Raw genomic sequence first — 20093 nt, forward strand, 5'->3', positions numbered from 1 at the left:
TTATAATAAATGTGCAGTATTTATTTAAGCATAATAAATTCTATCAATGTTAAACGATAAAATAATATGATATTTCGATTGAACTTTAGCCAATAATTTCGATTGACAAACATTCGAAATTTTCGAAATATTTCTTCATCTCACAATATATTTTCGTTCTAATTATTTTTTTTGAAATAATAATTAAAAATATGGCAAAGAAATTTATGGGCTTTTCTTGTTTAAAACGAAAATTGTTATTAATTTTTTTTCTTAGCAACAAAAAGGTACTTTGAATGCCAAATAATTAGTAAAAAAAAATAAAACAAATTAATCTCCAACGTCAGAATCACCATCACCAATGGCATATAAAATATGAAAAGCAACACCAAGAAGTGCTGTGCCAAGAAGATCACCAGCAGCTGTTAAATATGGTATTGCTGAACTGTCTGGATCAATGCCTCTGGACCACATCCAAAATATCATCAATTGAGCAATATAAAGTAACAAAACAACCTAAAAAATAAATACCCAATTAAGCAAATTAACTAATAAATTAAATTAAAAAATATTATCTACCTGAACAATTGCAGCTAGAAGATAAATAATAATAAATATTGCTGTGTAAGACGTATGTCCAGCTTGAAGATAACTAATTGTATAGCTAAAAATTAAATGTCCTGGTATAACCATCATCAACAATACTCTAGCAGTTCTAGCATGTCCACCTTTATAAATATATTTATAAAAAATTATAATTTTATTGATCAAAGTTACGAAAAGTAAATGTTGATATTTTTACCTGGTGCTAAAAATGCATCAATAGGACTTATACAAATATTTGGTAATTTTTGATTGCCTTTACTTCGTCCTTTGTGTAATGAAGTTGATATTCTTGATGCTTGAACAGCAACTAAATTACCACCAACACCATTTATGACTAATTGAAATACAGCTATTCCTTTATAAGTTGATATTGTGTAATCCAAAATAAGACCTCCAATACTAAAATTATTTATATATTAATTTAAATCATAAGAAAATATATGCTATATTAATTTACCTGCTAATTAACATTGCTGATATAACTGGTGTCCATCCATGATCAAGTACTTCTTTAGTAAATGGATTTCTAGCAGCAATATAACACCAAATTGGAGTTGCCAACAGACAACAACTAATCATTGTTGGAGCAATCCAAGATTGTCCATCTTAAAAAATAAAATAAATAATAAAATAAATGACAACAATTTATATAATTATTTTAATAATTTTCCATACCAATTGCATTGAATAAAAGTGATGCAATCCATGATAACAATGCAAGTGTTGTTAAATCACCAAGTGATGCAGCAATTGGTGTTGCAACATTATCAGGATTAATATGCATACGTCTTGATAATAATATAACAATAACCATAATAATTCCAAGTAAAAAACTAGCAACAGATGCTGTAACAAGTGCACTTGCACATAATAATAATCCATGATGTATATTAAAATTTGATTCTGGTATCCAACCAAGTACAACAGCAGCAATTGATGCTAATAAACCAACCACCATTGCTTGACATTGTATTAATGCTAAATTACCAATTATTAATTTTGTTTTTTGTTTTAATGTATCCATGTGTCCTAAATTAGCATGAGTTGATAAACGTGATGCAAGTGTCATTTCTAAATTTCCTTTTAAACCAAGTAATGCTGGTACTAGTATATAAACTTCAGAAACTACTTCAAATACTTTCCAGTGCTATAAATATAAATGATCAACTTTATTTATATAATTTATTGTTTTTATTTTTTAAATATTTACCTGGACAATGTCGAGGAGTAAACTAGCAGCAACCATTCCCAATCCTGCCATGATAAATGGAATAAACATTTGAACCGAAATTGACCAAACATTTTCATCAACTTCTTCGTCATCATCATCGGCATCATTGCCATTGTAGTTATTATTTATTTTTAATTTTTTTAATTGCTTTTTTCCATCAACAAGTGATACTTTTGGTACGCTTTTTTTAATTAAACTATTTGTATCATTATAATTTTCATCATCGTCATCTTCATCATCATCAAAATCACTATTTATTGTCAATTCAGTTGATACATCAGCCAAGGCTTTACTCAGCGATTCTCCACTTCCAAAACCAACCATTTTTATCTTTTCGTTTTTACGTTTACGAATGTTATTTTTTTTATGCAAATTATCGACTGATATTTTTTTATGACTCATTATTGTTTAACAAGTATTTATAAATCACTACGAAACACTGGAAAATATATAAATTTATTTTTTATCTTTTTTTTTTTAAATAAATTGTAGATTATTTTTTATTTGTTGGAAATTATTTATTTATTGGAAGGTTAATGACTCAGGAATTTTATCTTTCAAGAACATTGTGTCTGATTGATTAATTGTTTAATGAAGATTAAAAAAAATTAAATCAATTATTTACTTGTAAAAGAGAAAAAATAAAATTAAAAAAATTTACCAATGATTATTAACTAAAACACTCACCATTTTGTTAAATTCTTTCAGCATTATAAATTTCTACAATAAACAAAATATAAAAAATAATAATGAAAACAAATAAAATTACTTTTGTTAAATAAATTTCAACATGCATTTATTATTAACAAATAAGGAAAATATAATAGTGAAAAAAAAAAAAAAAATGTTTTGTAGTTTAACGAAACAAAAGATAATAAATTAAAACGTCCAATTGTTGTTGATATGTTTTTTTTGTTTATTTTCCTTTACTGATAATGAATAAAAAATAAACACAATTGTATAAATAATAGAATTTATGTTAAATATTTAACCTTAAAAAAGAATGACACTTGCCTTAAAATTGTCAAAATTATTGTCATAATTCGTGTTATTTTGTTAATTATTGATGAATAAATTACTCCTTTCAAATCAATATAATATCTTTTTTAACAAACAATAAACACTAACTTTTTAAATAATATTTAATAAAAAAAATAAACAATGTCAATCGCCCGGTTAACCACGTCAACACACATCAACAAATAAAAATATAAAATGTCAACAACAAAAACAATTATTTCAATTTCAATCGAAGCGCTTGCGTCATACGATTCCCACCGACTTTAACCGATTCGATTTTTTTTAAATAGCTAGTAACACTTGAATAATGAATAAAAATAATTATTCAATATATTATTTCATGATATAATAAATAGCAACATTAAATATTTATTAGAATAAAAAATAAATCCTTGATTAATCACAAGGATAAAAAGAAAAAAATTAAAAAAAATAACAATAATTCTGCAATCGTAAAAATTTATTGCTAAATTTTTCTAATAAATAATTAAAATTGTTTAATTATTTATCTATTTATCTATGAAAATTAAATTAAAATTTTATCATTTAATTTTCCGCTAATTGAGTTTGAGCGTAATTTTATTTTTGACAAATCTACGTTAAGTTAAGTTAAGTGTTAATTTATTTATATACACATAGAAAAATAAAAAAAATGTTTTGGCTGGGTTACACATATTGGCACCTAGACTACATGAACTCCGTAAATAAAGTCCCCAAAAATAATAGATTTTCATTGTAAATCTGCGCATGTGCTTTTATTTTTAAATTTAATTTTAATTTTATTTTTTTGTTGCATAGAAAAATGCATTCTTCTCTCGGTAGTGTCAAGTTTCAGTTCAAATTAAATCTCCATTATAAATAATAAATTAAAAATCAGGTAACTCATAGCTTTTAAATTTTAATATAACTAATAAATCCAAAATTAAATAATTATTTTATTTATAAAAATTCTAGAAATATGGGACGTAGAAAAAAGTCATTAAAAAAAATTAAAAATAATACAAAAGAGCCATCTAAAAATGATGATAATGATAAATCATTAATTTCAATTCTCGATATTTCATTGCGACTTGATTTGCCATTTATAAAAACAATTGACAGTGATGATAACGATGATGAAGACGATGAAGAAACATTGGAATTTAAAATTCGTCCACGTTTTGTATTTATGTCAAATTTATGCTTAGTCTGCATGCAAATTTGCAACAACATACATTGTGAAAATTGTAAAATGGTATCATACTGTTCAACTGAACACAAAATAAATGACAAAATAAATCACAATACACTTTGTAATGCATTGAGTGAAATTTGCAAAGGCATGGAAGGTTTTTCATTAGCAAAAACATTAACCCCAGATTTATATCGTTTATTTAGAATAAAAACAATAACAATTATTGAAAATAAAATTAACAGAAAGCTTGATTTATGGGAAAGAGAAATATTATTATATCCAAAAATTTGTAGATCATGTAAAAAAATTGACATGGAATTAATACTATGTCCAGAATGTCGTGTTGATTATTATTGTTCGAATCATAATATTAATCACAAAAAATGGTGTAAAGATTTTCAAATTTATTATAAAATAATAACAATGCAATATCTTCATGGTTTCATTGAGCCATGTATACCAAATTTTTATACCAAAGAGGCATATATGTTACCAGAAAATTTCGATTTTTTAATTTACAAAATGTTTAAAAATAATTCAGTCTACAGAAATATTGATGCGTACACTTATGCATCGTTGTCTTACATATCAACTGTACCATTAACGACATTATTTTCGATACAAAAAACAATTGATAATTGGTATAACTATGAAGTATTGACAATTGATATTATTGGTGCTGAATTTACATTTGAATGTGTGTCATTAAGAGCATGGGAAAAATTTCTATTTCATTTATTACCAAATTTAAAAATAATTAATATAAATTTTACTGGACCAGAATTGATATTACCATCAGTGCCAATTAGATTCATTGAAAATGTAAAAATTTGTCGTAAATGTAAACTGTTGAAACGTAAAATTAATGTTAAATTTAATTCACAAAAATTGTATCATCATGTTGATGATGGTAAGGCTGATATTGTTTGTTTATTTAATCCTGGATTATATAGAAATACTGGATATGATGGTAATGACACTTGGCCAGATACAATTAGAAAATTTTGTTGTTTAAAAGTACCAGTTGTTGTAACTTCGTATACTGAATTTGAAATACCACGTGATGTTGAGAGAATTAAATCTATTTTTGATGTTAAAATACTTATGGAGCCACAAAAAAATCCATTTGCTTCTGTTAAACCAGACAGAAATTTTGTCAGTGATGATGTTGTACCACTTATGTATAAAAATAATTGTATTTCTATCATTCAAGGATTATAAAAATCATCTTCATTTATACAAATAATTATTCAACTTTTTTTATTTTAATTATAGTATAAAATTTAATTTTTTTTTTTTTTCAAGTGGTTTTTTTTTTACATATAGAACTTTTGTATTGTTCAATTTAATTTTTTTTCTTTTTTCGTGTGGTAAAAAAAAAATATCCGGTAATTAAATTTTATAATACTCAATTTGGTATAATTTTTTTTTTGACTTGTAATTTTATTTATAATTGATATTCACAAATAAAGAAAAATAAAAAATAAAAAAAAAAATCTTATTTTTGTTATAAAATAGAAAAAAAAAAATAATATTAAATTAACAGCAATAATTTTAACTTGTAAAATATAAATTATTATTATCTTGTTGTTTTAAAAAATATTTAACTTTTTTTAAGACTAAAAAACAAAAAAAAAAAAAAAATTTAATTAAATGTAATTCTTCTTGGCTTATTATTATTAATATTTTTCATTTTTTTTCAAGGTTTAAATACTACCTTGAAATTGTTTTTTTTTTTTATAAATTTTATCTATCCTGTTGTTGTATTTTTTAAAATCATAATTAAACTATGAGCTTTTAATATTTTCAAGTGAGACGTAAAACAACAAGTAGAGAAATTAATAATACAAAATAAGTAAATGAAGATTTGCAGGAAGTTTCAGCACCAGATAGTTCATAGAAAAAACGGTTATATGCACGATCACAATGTGATGGCCAATCTTTGAGACAACTTGCATACGCTATTGCATGAGCAATGTAATTCTGTTCAAATGTACCACGAAAAAGATGTGAATAAGGTCCTGAAAAAAATACAAATTTAAAAATAATAATTTTTCATAAAATAAATAATAAATTACTGTATAATATTTTTTTTCAAATTACCAATAGCATATACTCCAACATCTTCACCTCCATGTGTATCATCTTTAAGTGGCATACCAGAAAAAAATTGATAAAATGGATTATTTCTAGTTTGATCATCTTCAACTGCAATCCATGTTGAAGTTGAATTTGTATTATTTATTCTATGATGCCAATAACCAGGTCCATTAGCATATGTTAATGTTTCATATGGTTTAACATTTTTATCTGATTTATTATTTGCAAAACCAAGTATATCATTACCACGAGTTGGATAACCATTCATTGTAAATGCATGTGAATGATCAGCAGTTACAATAATTAATGTTTCTTCAATATTAACTTGACTCAATGCAACTTTAACTGCTTCATCAAGTTCAGTTACTTCACGTAATGCTAAACGTGCATAATTTTTATGATGTGCTATATCAATTTTTCCACTTTCAACCTATTTTTAATGTAAAAAAAACAAGGTAATTAATTGAAAGGAACTAATTGCTAGTTAATGATTTACATACCATTAAGAAAAATCCATTTTTATTTTTTTTCAACATTTTTATTGCCTGGAGTGTCATGTTGGCTAGTGTTGGAATTTCTGGTGTACTCACTTCACGATATGGCAAATGACTAGATGAAAATAATCCCAATACTTTTTGTGTATTTTGAATATCAATTGACATTAATTCAGCAGTATTTGTTACAAATTTACCATCTGGATTAAATTTTTTCCATATTTGAGTTAAATCTTTTCCATCTTCTCGTATACAAGATTCTCCATCAATTTTATCATTCAATGTATGACCTAAATTTTGTGCACCACCACCAAGCATTACCTGTAATTAATCACAACAAAAATATAATTTTATCTGAATAAACAAAAGTAATCATTAGACACAAAAAAAACATAAAGTTTATTTTTATTTTAGCTTATCAATTCTTGTACTCTCAACGTGATAAAAACGTTTTTTCATTTCTACTTTAAATAATCCAAAAGATAAGTAAAATGTTTATTAAAAAAATTTGTAATTCAATTTTAAAATAGTAATATATATGACCTAATGTTTTTTAAGCTAAACAATGCACCAATTTGTGTTTTTTTTTTGTTAAATTTTAATAGTGTATATATATTTTTTTTTCTTTCTATTTAAACAACAATGCGAAGTCACGTGTAATAATGTCCTTTGAATAACATTATTAAAATTAATAATAGGACCGGATACATGACTCGATAAAAATGTCGTATATTTTAAATTGGCAATTAGCCTTGAACTTCTTCAGATTATTCTTCAGATCATCATCATCATCATCATAATTTTGTATTTAAAAAAAAAAAAAAAAGAATATGAATTATTATTTATTTTTAAATTTAATAAATAATTAATAGACAAATTTTTACACCTCGTATGGTACTTTGAATTTAAAGAATATTTCGACTTACTTTGAAATGATTACCAGGTGCATCTTCAATTAGTTGACGTGCAATATCTTTAGCACAATTTTTATGTTCCCTTGGTATATTACTGTCACATTCCCAATCACGATTATTAACATGTGCATAAAGTGCAGCTGGTGTTGCATGAGTTATTCTAGTTGTCGTAACAAAACCTTAAAAAAAAATAATTGCTATTTATTTAAATGATTAAAATGTTTTTAAAAAAAAACAAGCATATACTAATTTAACAAGAGTCATTTAAAAATTTTCATTTGATTTATTTAAATTGCGTGAAAACAATATGGACAAAAAGGTTTACCTCGATATAAATGAAGGTCATTTTTTGACCTCAACAATAAAAAGTATATTTTTACAACAGTTAACAAGGTTCACTCATGCACTGATTCTTTATTGACTACTTAACAGTGTCGTGAGTTGACTGGAACTTGGATAATACATATTTACCTTTTTTTTAATTTAAATACATTATCATTTTTATTTTTTTTTTTTCGACCTCAAATCAAGAATATAAATATCCACGCTTCATTTCATCTGTATAGATTTTTTATTTTTTAATAATTAACTATTTTTTTTTTTTGTTATCTAAGAAAATAGGTAATAATGTCGAGTGATAATAAAAAAAAAAAAATAGATAAATTATTCCATTGGAAAAGTGATATTTCATTATCGTAAATTTGTTGAATTATCTGCTCAATTAAATTGACATATTTTTAATTTGATTTGATAAAAAATTAATTTATAAAAATCACAAAATGATAAGGTATTTTTTTAAAATAAATTTAAATATTTCTATTGTATTTTTTTTTTTTTTTTCAATGATAAGGTAAAAAAAATTCAAGACAATGTAATAAAAATAAAAAAATAAGTTATGTAATATTTTAAGTAATTTTTAGTATTACCTGTATCCATTCCAGTTGCCTGTGCCCAATCAGCAACGGTCGTTAATTTTCTTTCTTCAATAGTACTTTTGTCACATGTATCTAATACAGCTTTTCCATCTAATCCTATGACCTTGTAGCGATTTTTGACGCCGGAAAATATTGCTGTAGCTGTTGCAGCACTATCTGGTACTTGTTTGTCTACATTATATGTCTAATAAAAAGCCAAAAAAATTATTATTAAAATATTTTTTCTATTTATAATAAATTAGTATACATGAAATATTTTATAAATTAATTTTAAATTAATATACCTTGGAAAATCCAGTGTTTGGAAATTTTTCAAAAACAAGTTTATATTCTTCACCACTGTATCCTTTTCTTTGACCGGTAAATATTCTTCCTGATGTTATTGATGCCATTCCCATACCATCACCAATAAATACAATAACATTTTTAGCACGTTTTTCAATATTTTTCATTGAAAGAACTCTTTGTAAATTATCCTGTCCAGATTTCATCCAAAATGATACATCTAAATGTTTCATTAAAATTTGTTATTATCATAATTTACTTTTTTTTTTTCTTTTTAATGATTAAATTACCTTCATAGTCGACTGAACCTTGACGAAGGGCAACAGAATTGTGGATACTTGCGATGATACAGAATATTAAAAAAATTAACTTATTCATTTTTCTGCAATAAACCAGTTTTTAAATTGATTAATTATTTTTTTTTTTTTCTCTATCTGTATTATTGTTAATAAAAAATTTAAAAAATATATTTTTGTATTTTAGTAGTTAATAATTATCATATTGTGTTTTTGATTTTTTTATAAATAAATTTGTCTTTAAAATTGTGTCAATTAATTTTTTTTTATTTATCATAAAATTAAACTCAATAACGATAAAAAAAAATTGCATTTATAATTGCAAATAATAATTATGTGTAGCTAAACTTTCATTTTTCAAATGAATTATAAAAAAAAAAAGAAATAATGATTTTTTTATTTTCTTAAATTTAATGTATGTTTTATTTAAAAAATAAATTAATATTTTTTTAAAAATCAAACATAAATAATTGCATATATGACAAAAAAAAAAAAAAAAAAAGACTTAATTTTTTTGGTAAATAAAAGATAAGATTACAATGATAAATTAAAATAAAAAAATTATAAATTTATTAAAAAGGTTTATTAATAAATTTTCCTTTTTTAATTTACTTGTATTTATGAGTTGTAATCTGAATGACCTGATGACCAACTTACATTAAATGCAATGAAGACCAGGTCAGCAGCAAGTGATGATGATCCAGTGAAAAGGGCTCCCCAAGTATCGTTAACTTCCTGTCACACAAGCCTCGTGAATAATATTATTATTTAAATAAAAAAATGATTATTTAAATATATTTTAATTTTTTAATAATCAACATCATTCAAGTATGATTAAATAATAGATAAATAATTTATATACACAATTTAATTTTAATTAGATTATATTTTTAGTTTCACTTATTAAAAATTCAAGGCAGGAGGTAATTTTTTAAGCTTTTTTTTTAAATTTGCCTCTGTGTACTTGATGTACCGGCTCACGTCGACTAGTACGATTCAACGTTGAATATTGTCACTTTATATAGTGACATTGTGTGGGGGTATTTGTGAATTGAATCGAGGCAAGTGACGAAAGACATGGGTAGATTTTTTGTTCACGTGGTGGTTTATTATTAAATATTTAAAAAAACACCACAAAATCTTTATCATCAACGAACAAGTATAACGTGATTTTCATCTAAAGATATTCAAGTGCATCGTGATGACATCATGTAATAAATTAAAAGTAAAAATTAATTTAAAAAATAATTAACTACATCTAAAATCAAGCTAAAAAATTTTTCATTAGTCAGCAAAAAAATCAATTTATATATTAAAAATAAAATAATAAATTTAGTTAATTATAGAATTTAGAAATTAAAAAAAAAAACAATAAAAATTTATCGTTTTTTTTATTTGTAAAACAAGATTTTTTAATAGTCGAATTGGTTTTTTTTAAATGGAATTTTTAGGAAAACTGGTTCAATAGATTTTTTTAAATTTAGTCAATTTTTTTTTTTTTTTTTGCTGATTGAATTTTTATTTATTGTTTTATTTGAATATTTATAAAATGTTTATTTGGATAATAATTATTGATGTAAAATAAAATTAATATTATTTTTTCATTTGTTTATTTTTGTTGGTGAAATTTTTTAAAATGAATTATTCGCTTTGATAATAAAATATTGTTGAAATTTTTATGATTAAAATTATGATAGAAATGATATAGCTGCTTGAGTGATAGTAGAATATATATATCTCTCGACTGAATTAATGATTTAATAATCACGCTTTGTCAGCACAATGATGATTCTTGAAATAGTCAATTGAATAAAATCTCTAATGTATACACGTGATGATGGTTTAAAATCCTACTTTTTTAATCTGTAAACTACTAATCAATCATGAAATTAAAACGTGTCTTAAAATTACACAAAAAATTTATACATACTTACTCGTATTTTTCTATTTTAAATTATTTAAAAATGATAAATAAAATAAACAACAAACAAAAGATAAGGAAAATTAATTTTAAAAAGGAAATTAATATTTTTTTTTTTTCTCTCTCTTGTTTGATAATTGACATGCAAACTTTTATTTTAAATTTTTTATCAACAATACGGTTAAGTACACATTAAAATACATTTGTCATTAAATGAAAAAAAAATTATTAATGACGTATTTATTTATTTATTTTTTATTCCTCACACAATATAAATATGATGGTCTTTTCAAATAAATGATGAATTTTTTATTATTTCACAAGTCTGATTTTGAGGATTAAAAAAGAAAAAAAATTGTTTTATTTTTTCAGGCTTTTTTTTTTCAACGATAATAATTAATCAAAGGAGGAAAAATATTAAAAAATAATTTACATTTACTTGTAGATTAACAATACTTGATATTTTGAGGATTTAGAAAAAAAAAAAATCAACAAGAGATTAATGTAGTCAAGTTGATAAATAATATTTCGATGTTTTTAATGTTGATCTTTGAATAAAGTTGTATCAACATTTTCAAATGTTTATCCAGCTGTTGATGATATATCATTCATCTTCCATTGTAATTTTAATAAAACAGAATGTTATTTAAAAAATTGGTTTACTTTTTGTATTTAATTTTTATATAAATTTGAAATTTAAATTGAAGAGTAACAAAAAATAACTATTGTTGTTGTGTAACATGGCATTATGTCAATGCCATTGAAATTTTTAAATATTAATTCTCTCAAAATGTAATCAATTGTTAAACAAATTAATTCAAAAATAAATAAATTAATTAACTATTATTTATTTATAATTGTATTTTTATTTTTATCATTATTATCATCTAAAAATGTAAAATTTATTGCAAAAAATTATAATCAATAATTGTCATTATAAAAAAAATTAAAAAATTAAATTTCGGCTTTTGATGTTTAAAAATTTTTCGTATTTAAATTTTTATTCAAAGTCAACAATATAATTTTCTTTTTTACCCACCTAAATATATTGTTGAATTATTCAATGCTAGGTGTCGTTAGCTGTATGTTTTATTTTTGAAATAAATGCTTACCGCGCTTGAAGAGAGAGCGCGAGAGAAAGATAAAGAGAGAGGGGTTAAAGTAGTTTTCAACAACAAAAAAATATGTACATATTGTCATGTGTGTGTGTGCATGTGTGCGTAAGTGTGTTGTGTATTTGTGGGGGTCGGTGTGGATGATCATGATGCAGAGAGGGACAGAAGCAGTCAGACCCTGAACTGGTTCGACGCGGTCCTCGAAGGGGCCAAGATGGCGTGTGTCCTACGGCCTTAATACACAACAATTTCGTTACAAAACAAAACATTTATTTTATTAATAATTTAATCACCATTTATAAATTAATAAATAATCAAATTTTCTCTTATTCAAATACAGTTTTACGTTATCATTACGTGCGTGAGTGAGTGTTGATACAAAGAATAACACAAATGTGTTTGGCGGTTATAAAAATTTGAAAAAAAAAAAAAAAAAAACAATTATTATAAATTTTGGAGTAAATTATTTTTTAAACAATTAAACAATTTACATTAAATAATTTTTTTAGTATTTATTATTGTGTTTACAAGTGAATTTAATTAATTTTCAAGTTTTTTTTTTTTTTGTTTATTTGTTAATGATGGTTTAATTTGACATTGGGGTATTATAAAATTATTATTATATTTAGATAATGCTATTATTAATAATCATCTTTAATATTTAAATATAAAAAAAAAATAAAAAAAAAAAATGAGTGTGACGCCGGACATTGGTGTTGTTGAGCAATCAACAGAAACAAGTGACATTAGTGAAAATAATATTCAAGTAATTATTGAGGAAAAAAATCGTTTGATTATTTGTGAACGTGCCAAATCAGATAGCCTTGAAAAAACACTATTTGAAAAAAATGCTGAAATTGATGCATTACGTTGTCAACTATCGAAATTACAATTTGAACTTGAAATTGCTGACTTGAAACGTCTCAACGATGAATGGTAAGTTTTTTTATAAATATTATCAAAAAAAAAAAGATCTATTTAGCTAATAATTTGACTAATTGTTTATTATATTTTGTTGATTTTTTTCAATTAAATTAATGAGTAAATTGATGATTTTTTTAACCTTGAAATTATTTGGAATTTGGTATTATTTTTTTGGCTAAGTTGTGGTACCCTGGTCCCTGGGGCAATATGGTTCTGGTATTTAGGCACTTTCTTTTTTAAATTTATTATTTGAATGTCTGGACTTTGTAACAAATGACCTTGTAAGGCCAGATTAAAATCCCCAGTTTAAAAAATTTATAATTATTTATACCTGTTTTAATCAATTTATGTATTTTTTTATTTTTACTTATCAAAGACATTTTATTTGGCTGTGTATTATCCAATCGTTATCACGCAGACACACATAATGATTTAGAAGAGCAAAAAAAAATAATATTTGTAGTTAATTTGGTAAATTTAATTTTGTTTATTCGTGTTTTGCTGGCATCGTTTTATTTTTCTCCAATCAAAGCTAAATTAATTAAATGCTTGCTTGCCACAAATAGCTAATTGCCATTGGGACTGTGAAAAACTAACGGTGTTAATAATAATTAAAAAAAGAAGATTTATTAAATAAATATAAATAAATATAAATAAATGTGTCAGCTCATTTCCGCCACGTGAATATAGAAAAAATATTTTTTAAAAATTTAATCACTATTCTTAGTGTGTCTGTAGATAAAATTTTTTTTTTTTAATTATTCTTCAACATCACAAATGATTAACATTATTTTTTACATAAATAAATATTTTAATTAATAAATTGTTTAAAATATTTTTCGTATATCCTAATAGTTTATCCATTTTATTTTACTATATTAAAAAAATTTTCAAACAATTGCAATAACATTAGTGTCGAACTCTTAAATTATACATTTTAAAATAATTTATTTAAATAATTAATTAAAACGTTAAATAAATTTTTTAAATAATTTTACAACAACAAATTTATAAATTGCATATTTATGATTTGTTTTTTAATTATTTATAAATTTTATTTGAAATAAAAAAGGGAAAATTTAATCATTCAAATAATCTGTATTTTATACTCAACTGACTAAATATTTTCATAGCCGATTTAATTAACAAAACCCAAAACAATAGCTTTGAATAATAAAAAAAAAAAAAAAATATATAAAGTCTATCAAATGTATATTGTATTCATCCTATTATTATTTTGTTTTTATTTTTTTTTTCATTTGATAAATTTAGTTCAGGTCTATCACCTCTTGCCCATTTTGATCATTACCATTTGCAAATTCACCCCAGGTGAATTTTATTATAAATAAAAATAAAATAATAACAATAACTTTTATTATTACTAGGGTGATCAATCATGCCTCACCAAATTACTAACCATTATAGATATTTCTCTTTTTTTTTTTTTACTTCAAAGGCTAGGTTTGTTCGTGTCATACTTTTGTATTTTACTGATTTGATCAATATCTCGTGTTTTTAAATTTAATAAATCATAAACTAGGTCGTTTTAGGTGTCATTATTAATATTTATATTTTTTTAAATTACTCCAATTGCTTGAAATTATATCTGATTTGTTATAAATTTATTATTTTCATATTTATTTAAAGATATTTTCTATTTTTAAAAATTTATTTTTATCCTGTTAATTGAGATAAGAATTTATTTAAAAACTTTTTTATTTTATTTTTTTTTAATTACGTTTTAGCTTTAAAAAAATTTTTCTAATTGATCATATGGCTTGTCAATGAGTTCATTGATGACATCATTATCATAACAACAAAAACCCAATGTAAAATAAACTCCAAGAAAATTTTAAATTAAATAAAAAAAAATAATAAGTTTTAACAAAAAAGGAAAAGCAAGGTGTGGTTACAATGAATGTCTATTATTAAAATAATAAAAGAAAATTGTCAATCCTTTTTTTCATTATTATTAAATTATTTATCATATTCAAAATTATTTAAAAAATTTCATATACAAATGACGTGAAAATAAATATAAAAGGATGTTTATTTAAAAATATTTAAATATGAAAAAGTAAAAAAACAAATCAATAAAAATAATAGTGTTTTTGATGATGATGATGATGTAGCACTTATTGGTATATGTGCATGTTTGATAATGATCGATTACTATTTATCGTGTTGATGAATAATAATGAGAAAATTTAATTTTCATATTTAAGTGTCTGGGGAAGTTCTTACGACCGGTTTCCCTTATGTCTTATTTTTTTTTTCTTTATTATTTTTATACCTTTATATTTCTCACATATACAAATACACTTGATGTATAATTTTTTTTGTTAGTTGATTTTTTTATCATCATCTAGGTGTATATAATATTTATACAAAAATTATAACGCCTTCCTTTTTTTTTTTTCTTTTTATTATAAATATGTACACCTTCACTTTTGTGTGTAAACAAATGTTGTTTTTTTTTATATTATTTTTATTATTTCGTGTTAAAAAATTAAGTTATGCCCCTATCACACATATCCTCAGTCATGTGGATATAAATATGTGCAACTGACTCTGAGGAGTGAAAAAAAAAAAAATTCTCACCATAGAAAAGTCGGTTTTATGGAGTATTATCGGTTATTTTTTTAATTTTTTTTTTTATGATCTTGTGGTATTTTATGGGTTTTAAAAAAAAAAAACATTTATTTAGATAAAAAAATTAAATTGATTAGTATTGAATTAAATTTTATAGTAAAATTTCAAAGCTATTTTTTATTTCTATCATTTAAAAAATTTAATTTATATTGTTATTCTTGTTTTTTTAATTTTTAACTACTGTTTTTTTTTATTTTCTTTTTTCTGTTTTTTATAACGAAAAAAAATCTGGGTATTCAATTGATGAAATTAAAAACCATCTATAATAATTAAACCTTCATTTACTATTTTTTTTTTTTACCAAATTACTCTGTTTTTTATTGGAAAAATATCTATCACTATTTATTTTGATTATCTGAAAAAAATTTAATCAAACTATCAAGTGCATCTAGAACACAAAGTGCTTTTCCTTGTCACTGGTGAAGATAAAAAATTTTCAATAGAAAAATAATAATAATAAATAAATAAAAAAACCATCTTCGATAATAAAAAAAAAAAAATAATAATAAAGTATAGATAAATTGAATTTTGTTTTCTTTATAAATTCCGATAACTTTTGCTTTTTAAAAACATAAAAATATTTAGAAAAAAAAATTAAAAAAAGATTAAATTCTATTATCTACAATATTCTTAATTATTTATTTATTTATTTTCTCAATTTTATCATCAACAAAATATTGGACTTTGACACTTCATCGAATTAATCCCCGAAAAAAAAAAACAAAATTTATCATTTTATTTAAAAACAAAAAAAAGTTTAAATGAAAAATAAAAATAAATTGTTTATTAATTATTATTTAAAGTTGATAAAATATCATTTTATTATAAAATTAAATAATAATAAAATGATTTTAAAGTTTAAGTATTTTCTTGTCGTCGTTTGATGTCTGCAATTGATCATATCTCAAGAAGCCATAGCGATTCCGAGTGCCCTTATACAAATACATTAATATATCTAGATCAATTTTACAACACTAAAATTATATATATGATTTAACGAATAAGAGATTATATGTGCTGTTGAAATTTCAAGTTGTTTTTTCAATGCAGATGGCCACAATGATACAGTCGAATTAAATTTCAATGATTTTATTCAATTTCATATTAATTTTTGTATGTATTTTTAATCAAATCAATTTTAAATATTTCTATGGAATTAATTTCATATATTTCTGTGAAATCTAACTGATATATTTGATATATTTTAATAATTTAAATCAATCAATATTCAATTAAAATTTTACAACAACGTAATGTACATTACTCCAAATTTTATTCAAAATAGATTCAATAATTTTGTTTCTCTTTGTCTATTTTTTTTTCTAGTAAATAATTAATTTATAAAATGATATTTTCATTAATATTCAATAACTTAATTATCTTAAATATATTCATTTATCGACAATGACAATCTGCAGATTAATCTTTATGTCTGATGGGCGTAACTATTTTAAAAAATATTCTACAGATTTTTTTTATTTTTTTTTTTAACGCTTATGGATGTGTAATCCGATCATCTGACTTCCAAGAAAGGTATTTAACTTTTCTCAATTTCGTCTTGCACTTGAAAATCTGTCTGGAGAATTTTTTTAAATTTTACCCAGATTAGTTTTGTAAAAAAAAAAAATTTTAAAGTTGTTTTAGAATACAGTGGAATAATTTAAAATTAAAAATATAATAATAACATTATTATTTATTATCTATATTGACAATTTAATTTTTATTAATATTTTTTATTTTCGTTATATTATTTATGCTTAAAAAATATGATAAATCATGCACCTGGATAATACAAAATATAGCTAATTAAATGTATCGACAAAACTTTCCATTTGCCTTAATGCAAAAACATGAATTAGTAATTTAAAAACAATATTAAAAAAAAAAAAAAAAACAATAATAATAAAAGTTTGTAACGTGACATTTTGAGTCAGCTACCTTCTCGGACTGTTGCTATGAGAATTAATAATTTTAAAACATTATTTATAAATTAATATAAATAAATATTAAATATATAATTTGTTTATTCGATTTTTAAGCCGAACATTAATACCAAGAACTAAAATATGATATCTAAAATAATAATAATAACCTGAAACGTAATTTTCAAGACAAAACACTAAAATCTGCTGAAAATTCAACTGCAACACTGCAACGAAACGGAACGGTAACTCAAACTTAATCTTAAACGTAGTCGTAATCTCAAACAAAATCGTAGACGTAATCGGAATTTAAAAGCACAAAATTAACACCAGAAACTCAATCGAAACAAACCTTCCATAGACTCAGTCTTCGAGGAAAACCAAGGGTCGCTCAGTATGTGGGTTATGGAGAGAGGGACGGGTAAAGTTGTGTGGGAGAATTAATTGAACAATTTAACAAACAATATTTAAGCAAAGCCGTAAGCCAAAATTTATATTCAAATTCTCAATAATAAAATACAAAACATAATTAAAATCGTGATCGGAACAATTAGTTATCGCGTTATAATATCAATAATCCAAACCAACTAAATCAACTTAATCGTAATTTGTCGTCACAAACCTCCAATAATTAATTTAAATCAAAGATATCCGCGAAAATAATATTCAAAGCTAAACGAAACCGGGATTAACCCAAGTCAAACATAACCAAAACGAACACGAGGCTATCCTCAGGGATAACCCATAGCGGCTCAGAATACCTGGTTTTATCAGAGTGAACGACTGTTCAGCTCGGAGTCCCAAAGCAGAGAGAGAGTTTGTGCTACTCTAAAACAATATCTCAACAAAACTAAATTTCTCCCCTCTTTCCCTTTTTACTATAGTGTGTTGAACAGTATACTCTCCGCATCCAGCTGGAGTTTCAAATAATAATAATAATAATAATGAATCGAATATATCTAACAAAAAAACAAATTAAAACCATAAAAAATTTATATAAAATTTATTCTACAAATTGTTTTAAAGAAAAAAAATTTTAAAACATTTAATTATTAATTTTTTTTATTTAACTCAATCAAAACAGGTAAATAATATTTTTTTAATTATCATAAACCATCAAATATTGAAAAATCGATTTCCCATAGTTATTAGCGAGTTTGTTAATTATTAATTTACCAAACCCCTTCGGCAAAATTGTTGTAATCAATTTGAAAACTCATTTTATAGTTAAAAATTTTTGTGGTCGTTTTACACTCAATTTAAAAAATTAATTTAAACAAAATTAAAAAAAATAAATGCTATTAAACTTTACTCCAATAATTTAAATATTTATTTTAAATAAATCAACAATTTGTAAAACACATACTAAAAATGATTATTGAAAAAAAAATATATATATAAAATAGTATATCTGATGAAAAAAAATATATAAATTTCCCTGAAGGCATCGGCTTAATATGGAGAATTAAAGTTCCCTTGGGGGTTCCTCAAAGACATCATTATCATTTCCGTTTTCCTGTTTCCATCAGTCGTCGATCCATGCTGGTTTTTTAATATACAACCTTGTTTATATATATTTTTTTCTCTGAATAAAATAAAGATGAAAAATTGTCTCACAATTTTTCATTTGAAACATTTATTGTAATAAAAATTTATCAAAGTAAATCGTCTTGTGTTGAACGTTTAAATTCTTGACAATTCCCAATAGATTTATCCAATAAATGTTGACCCTTGTATATCAATACTGATACTCGTGTATCCCGAGGACAATTATTTATTCATATTTGCCCAGAGAAATCCCTCTTGGCTATTCGCCATTTAATTTTTTTTTTTTTTTCCTCCTTTTTTTATTAGTTTTTTTTTTTTTTTCCTTCAGGTTGGGATATCAACTATATATATTCTCATCTGTTTTATTTAGGATAGATATTACGATAACGATTGAGAGGAAAAATAGAGAAAAAAAAAAATCGAAAAAATCTGTTTTAGGGATCAACTTGTTACTTGACCACCCATACTCACTTGAAATTCCCTCCCTTTTTTTTTTTGTCTGACACGTGGTTTTTTATTTTTGGGCCCAACCCTGAATTGTTAATTTTTTTTTTAGGGTCTTATTTTTATGTTTTTAAGTGACGAAATATGAATCTTGAATTTATTGCTTCAATATATTTTGCGTCAAATTTCTTCAACTCCCATTTTAGTAAAAATATGTTAAATTTTTCTATATGAATTTTTACAAATATATATTTTTTAATTGTTGATAATTATTTAATTTATTGAGTTATTTGTTTTTTAATTTTATTGAATTTTATTTAGGACAAAATATATTGAATAATGTCATATGTTTGTTTTTTTTTTTTTTTTTTTTTTATGTATATTTATTTAGGTAGCTTTTTTTCGTGTAGCTTTTTATCCTTTTTTTGAATCGTTTTATTTATTTTTTATTATACAAATTTGTATTATAAAAAAACAGTAGCGAAAGGGTTTTTGTTTGACTATCACGACCTATTTTCTTTTATACAATTTCA

General features: G+C 23.1%; 4 protein-coding genes across 4 annotated transcripts in view; 2 read left to right on the plus strand and 2 right to left on the minus strand.

The window, feature by feature from the left end:
* Window positions 1-205: 205 nt before the first annotated feature.
* On the minus strand, window positions 206-2717 carry LOC122857881 (solute carrier family 41 member 1-like). The gene is made up of 7 exons (XM_044160336.1): window positions 2504-2717; window positions 1796-2255; window positions 1261-1732; window positions 1043-1190; window positions 782-984; window positions 559-707; window positions 206-495 (listed from the first exon to the last, which is right to left on the minus strand). Exons 2-7 carry the CDS (start codon window positions 2216-2218, stop codon window positions 310-312), a joined length of 1581 nt encoding a protein of 526 aa, XP_044016271.1. The 5' UTR covers window positions 2219-2255; window positions 2504-2717; the 3' UTR covers window positions 206-309.
* An 843-nt stretch (window positions 2718-3560) lies between these two features.
* LOC122857884 lies at window positions 3561-5506 on the plus strand. Its single transcript, XM_044160347.1, has 2 exons — window positions 3561-3713; window positions 3791-5506. The coding sequence occupies exon 2, from the start codon at window positions 3795-3797 to the stop codon at window positions 5229-5231; it is 1437 nt and encodes a 478-aa protein (XP_044016282.1). The 5' UTR covers window positions 3561-3713; window positions 3791-3794; the 3' UTR covers window positions 5232-5506.
* LOC122857883 (alkaline phosphatase 4-like) lies at window positions 5244-10023 on the minus strand. The gene is made up of 8 exons (XM_044160346.1): window positions 9692-10023; window positions 9029-9120; window positions 8738-8958; window positions 8445-8637; window positions 7531-7697; window positions 6611-6925; window positions 6114-6540; window positions 5244-6031 (listed from the first exon to the last, which is right to left on the minus strand). Exons 2-8 carry the CDS (start codon window positions 9114-9116, stop codon window positions 5817-5819), a joined length of 1626 nt encoding a protein of 541 aa, XP_044016281.1. The 5' UTR covers window positions 9117-9120; window positions 9692-10023; the 3' UTR covers window positions 5244-5816.
* A 2578-nt stretch (window positions 10024-12601) lies between these two features.
* Window positions 12602-20093, plus strand: part of LOC122857882 (IQ motif and SEC7 domain-containing protein 1) — a 44147-nt gene continuing 36655 nt past the window's right edge. The window contains exon 1 of the mRNA XM_044160337.1: window positions 12602-13006. Coding sequence (XP_044016272.1) covers window positions 12762-13006 — 245 coding nt within the window. The 5' untranslated portion in view covers window positions 12602-12761. The remainder of the gene's footprint in view (window positions 13007-20093) is intronic.

This window comes from Aphidius gifuensis, linkage group LG5 (genome assembly GCF_014905175.1).
Source record: "Aphidius gifuensis isolate YNYX2018 linkage group LG5, ASM1490517v1, whole genome shotgun sequence".
NCBI lineage: Eukaryota > Metazoa > Arthropoda > Insecta > Hymenoptera > Braconidae > Aphidius > Aphidius gifuensis.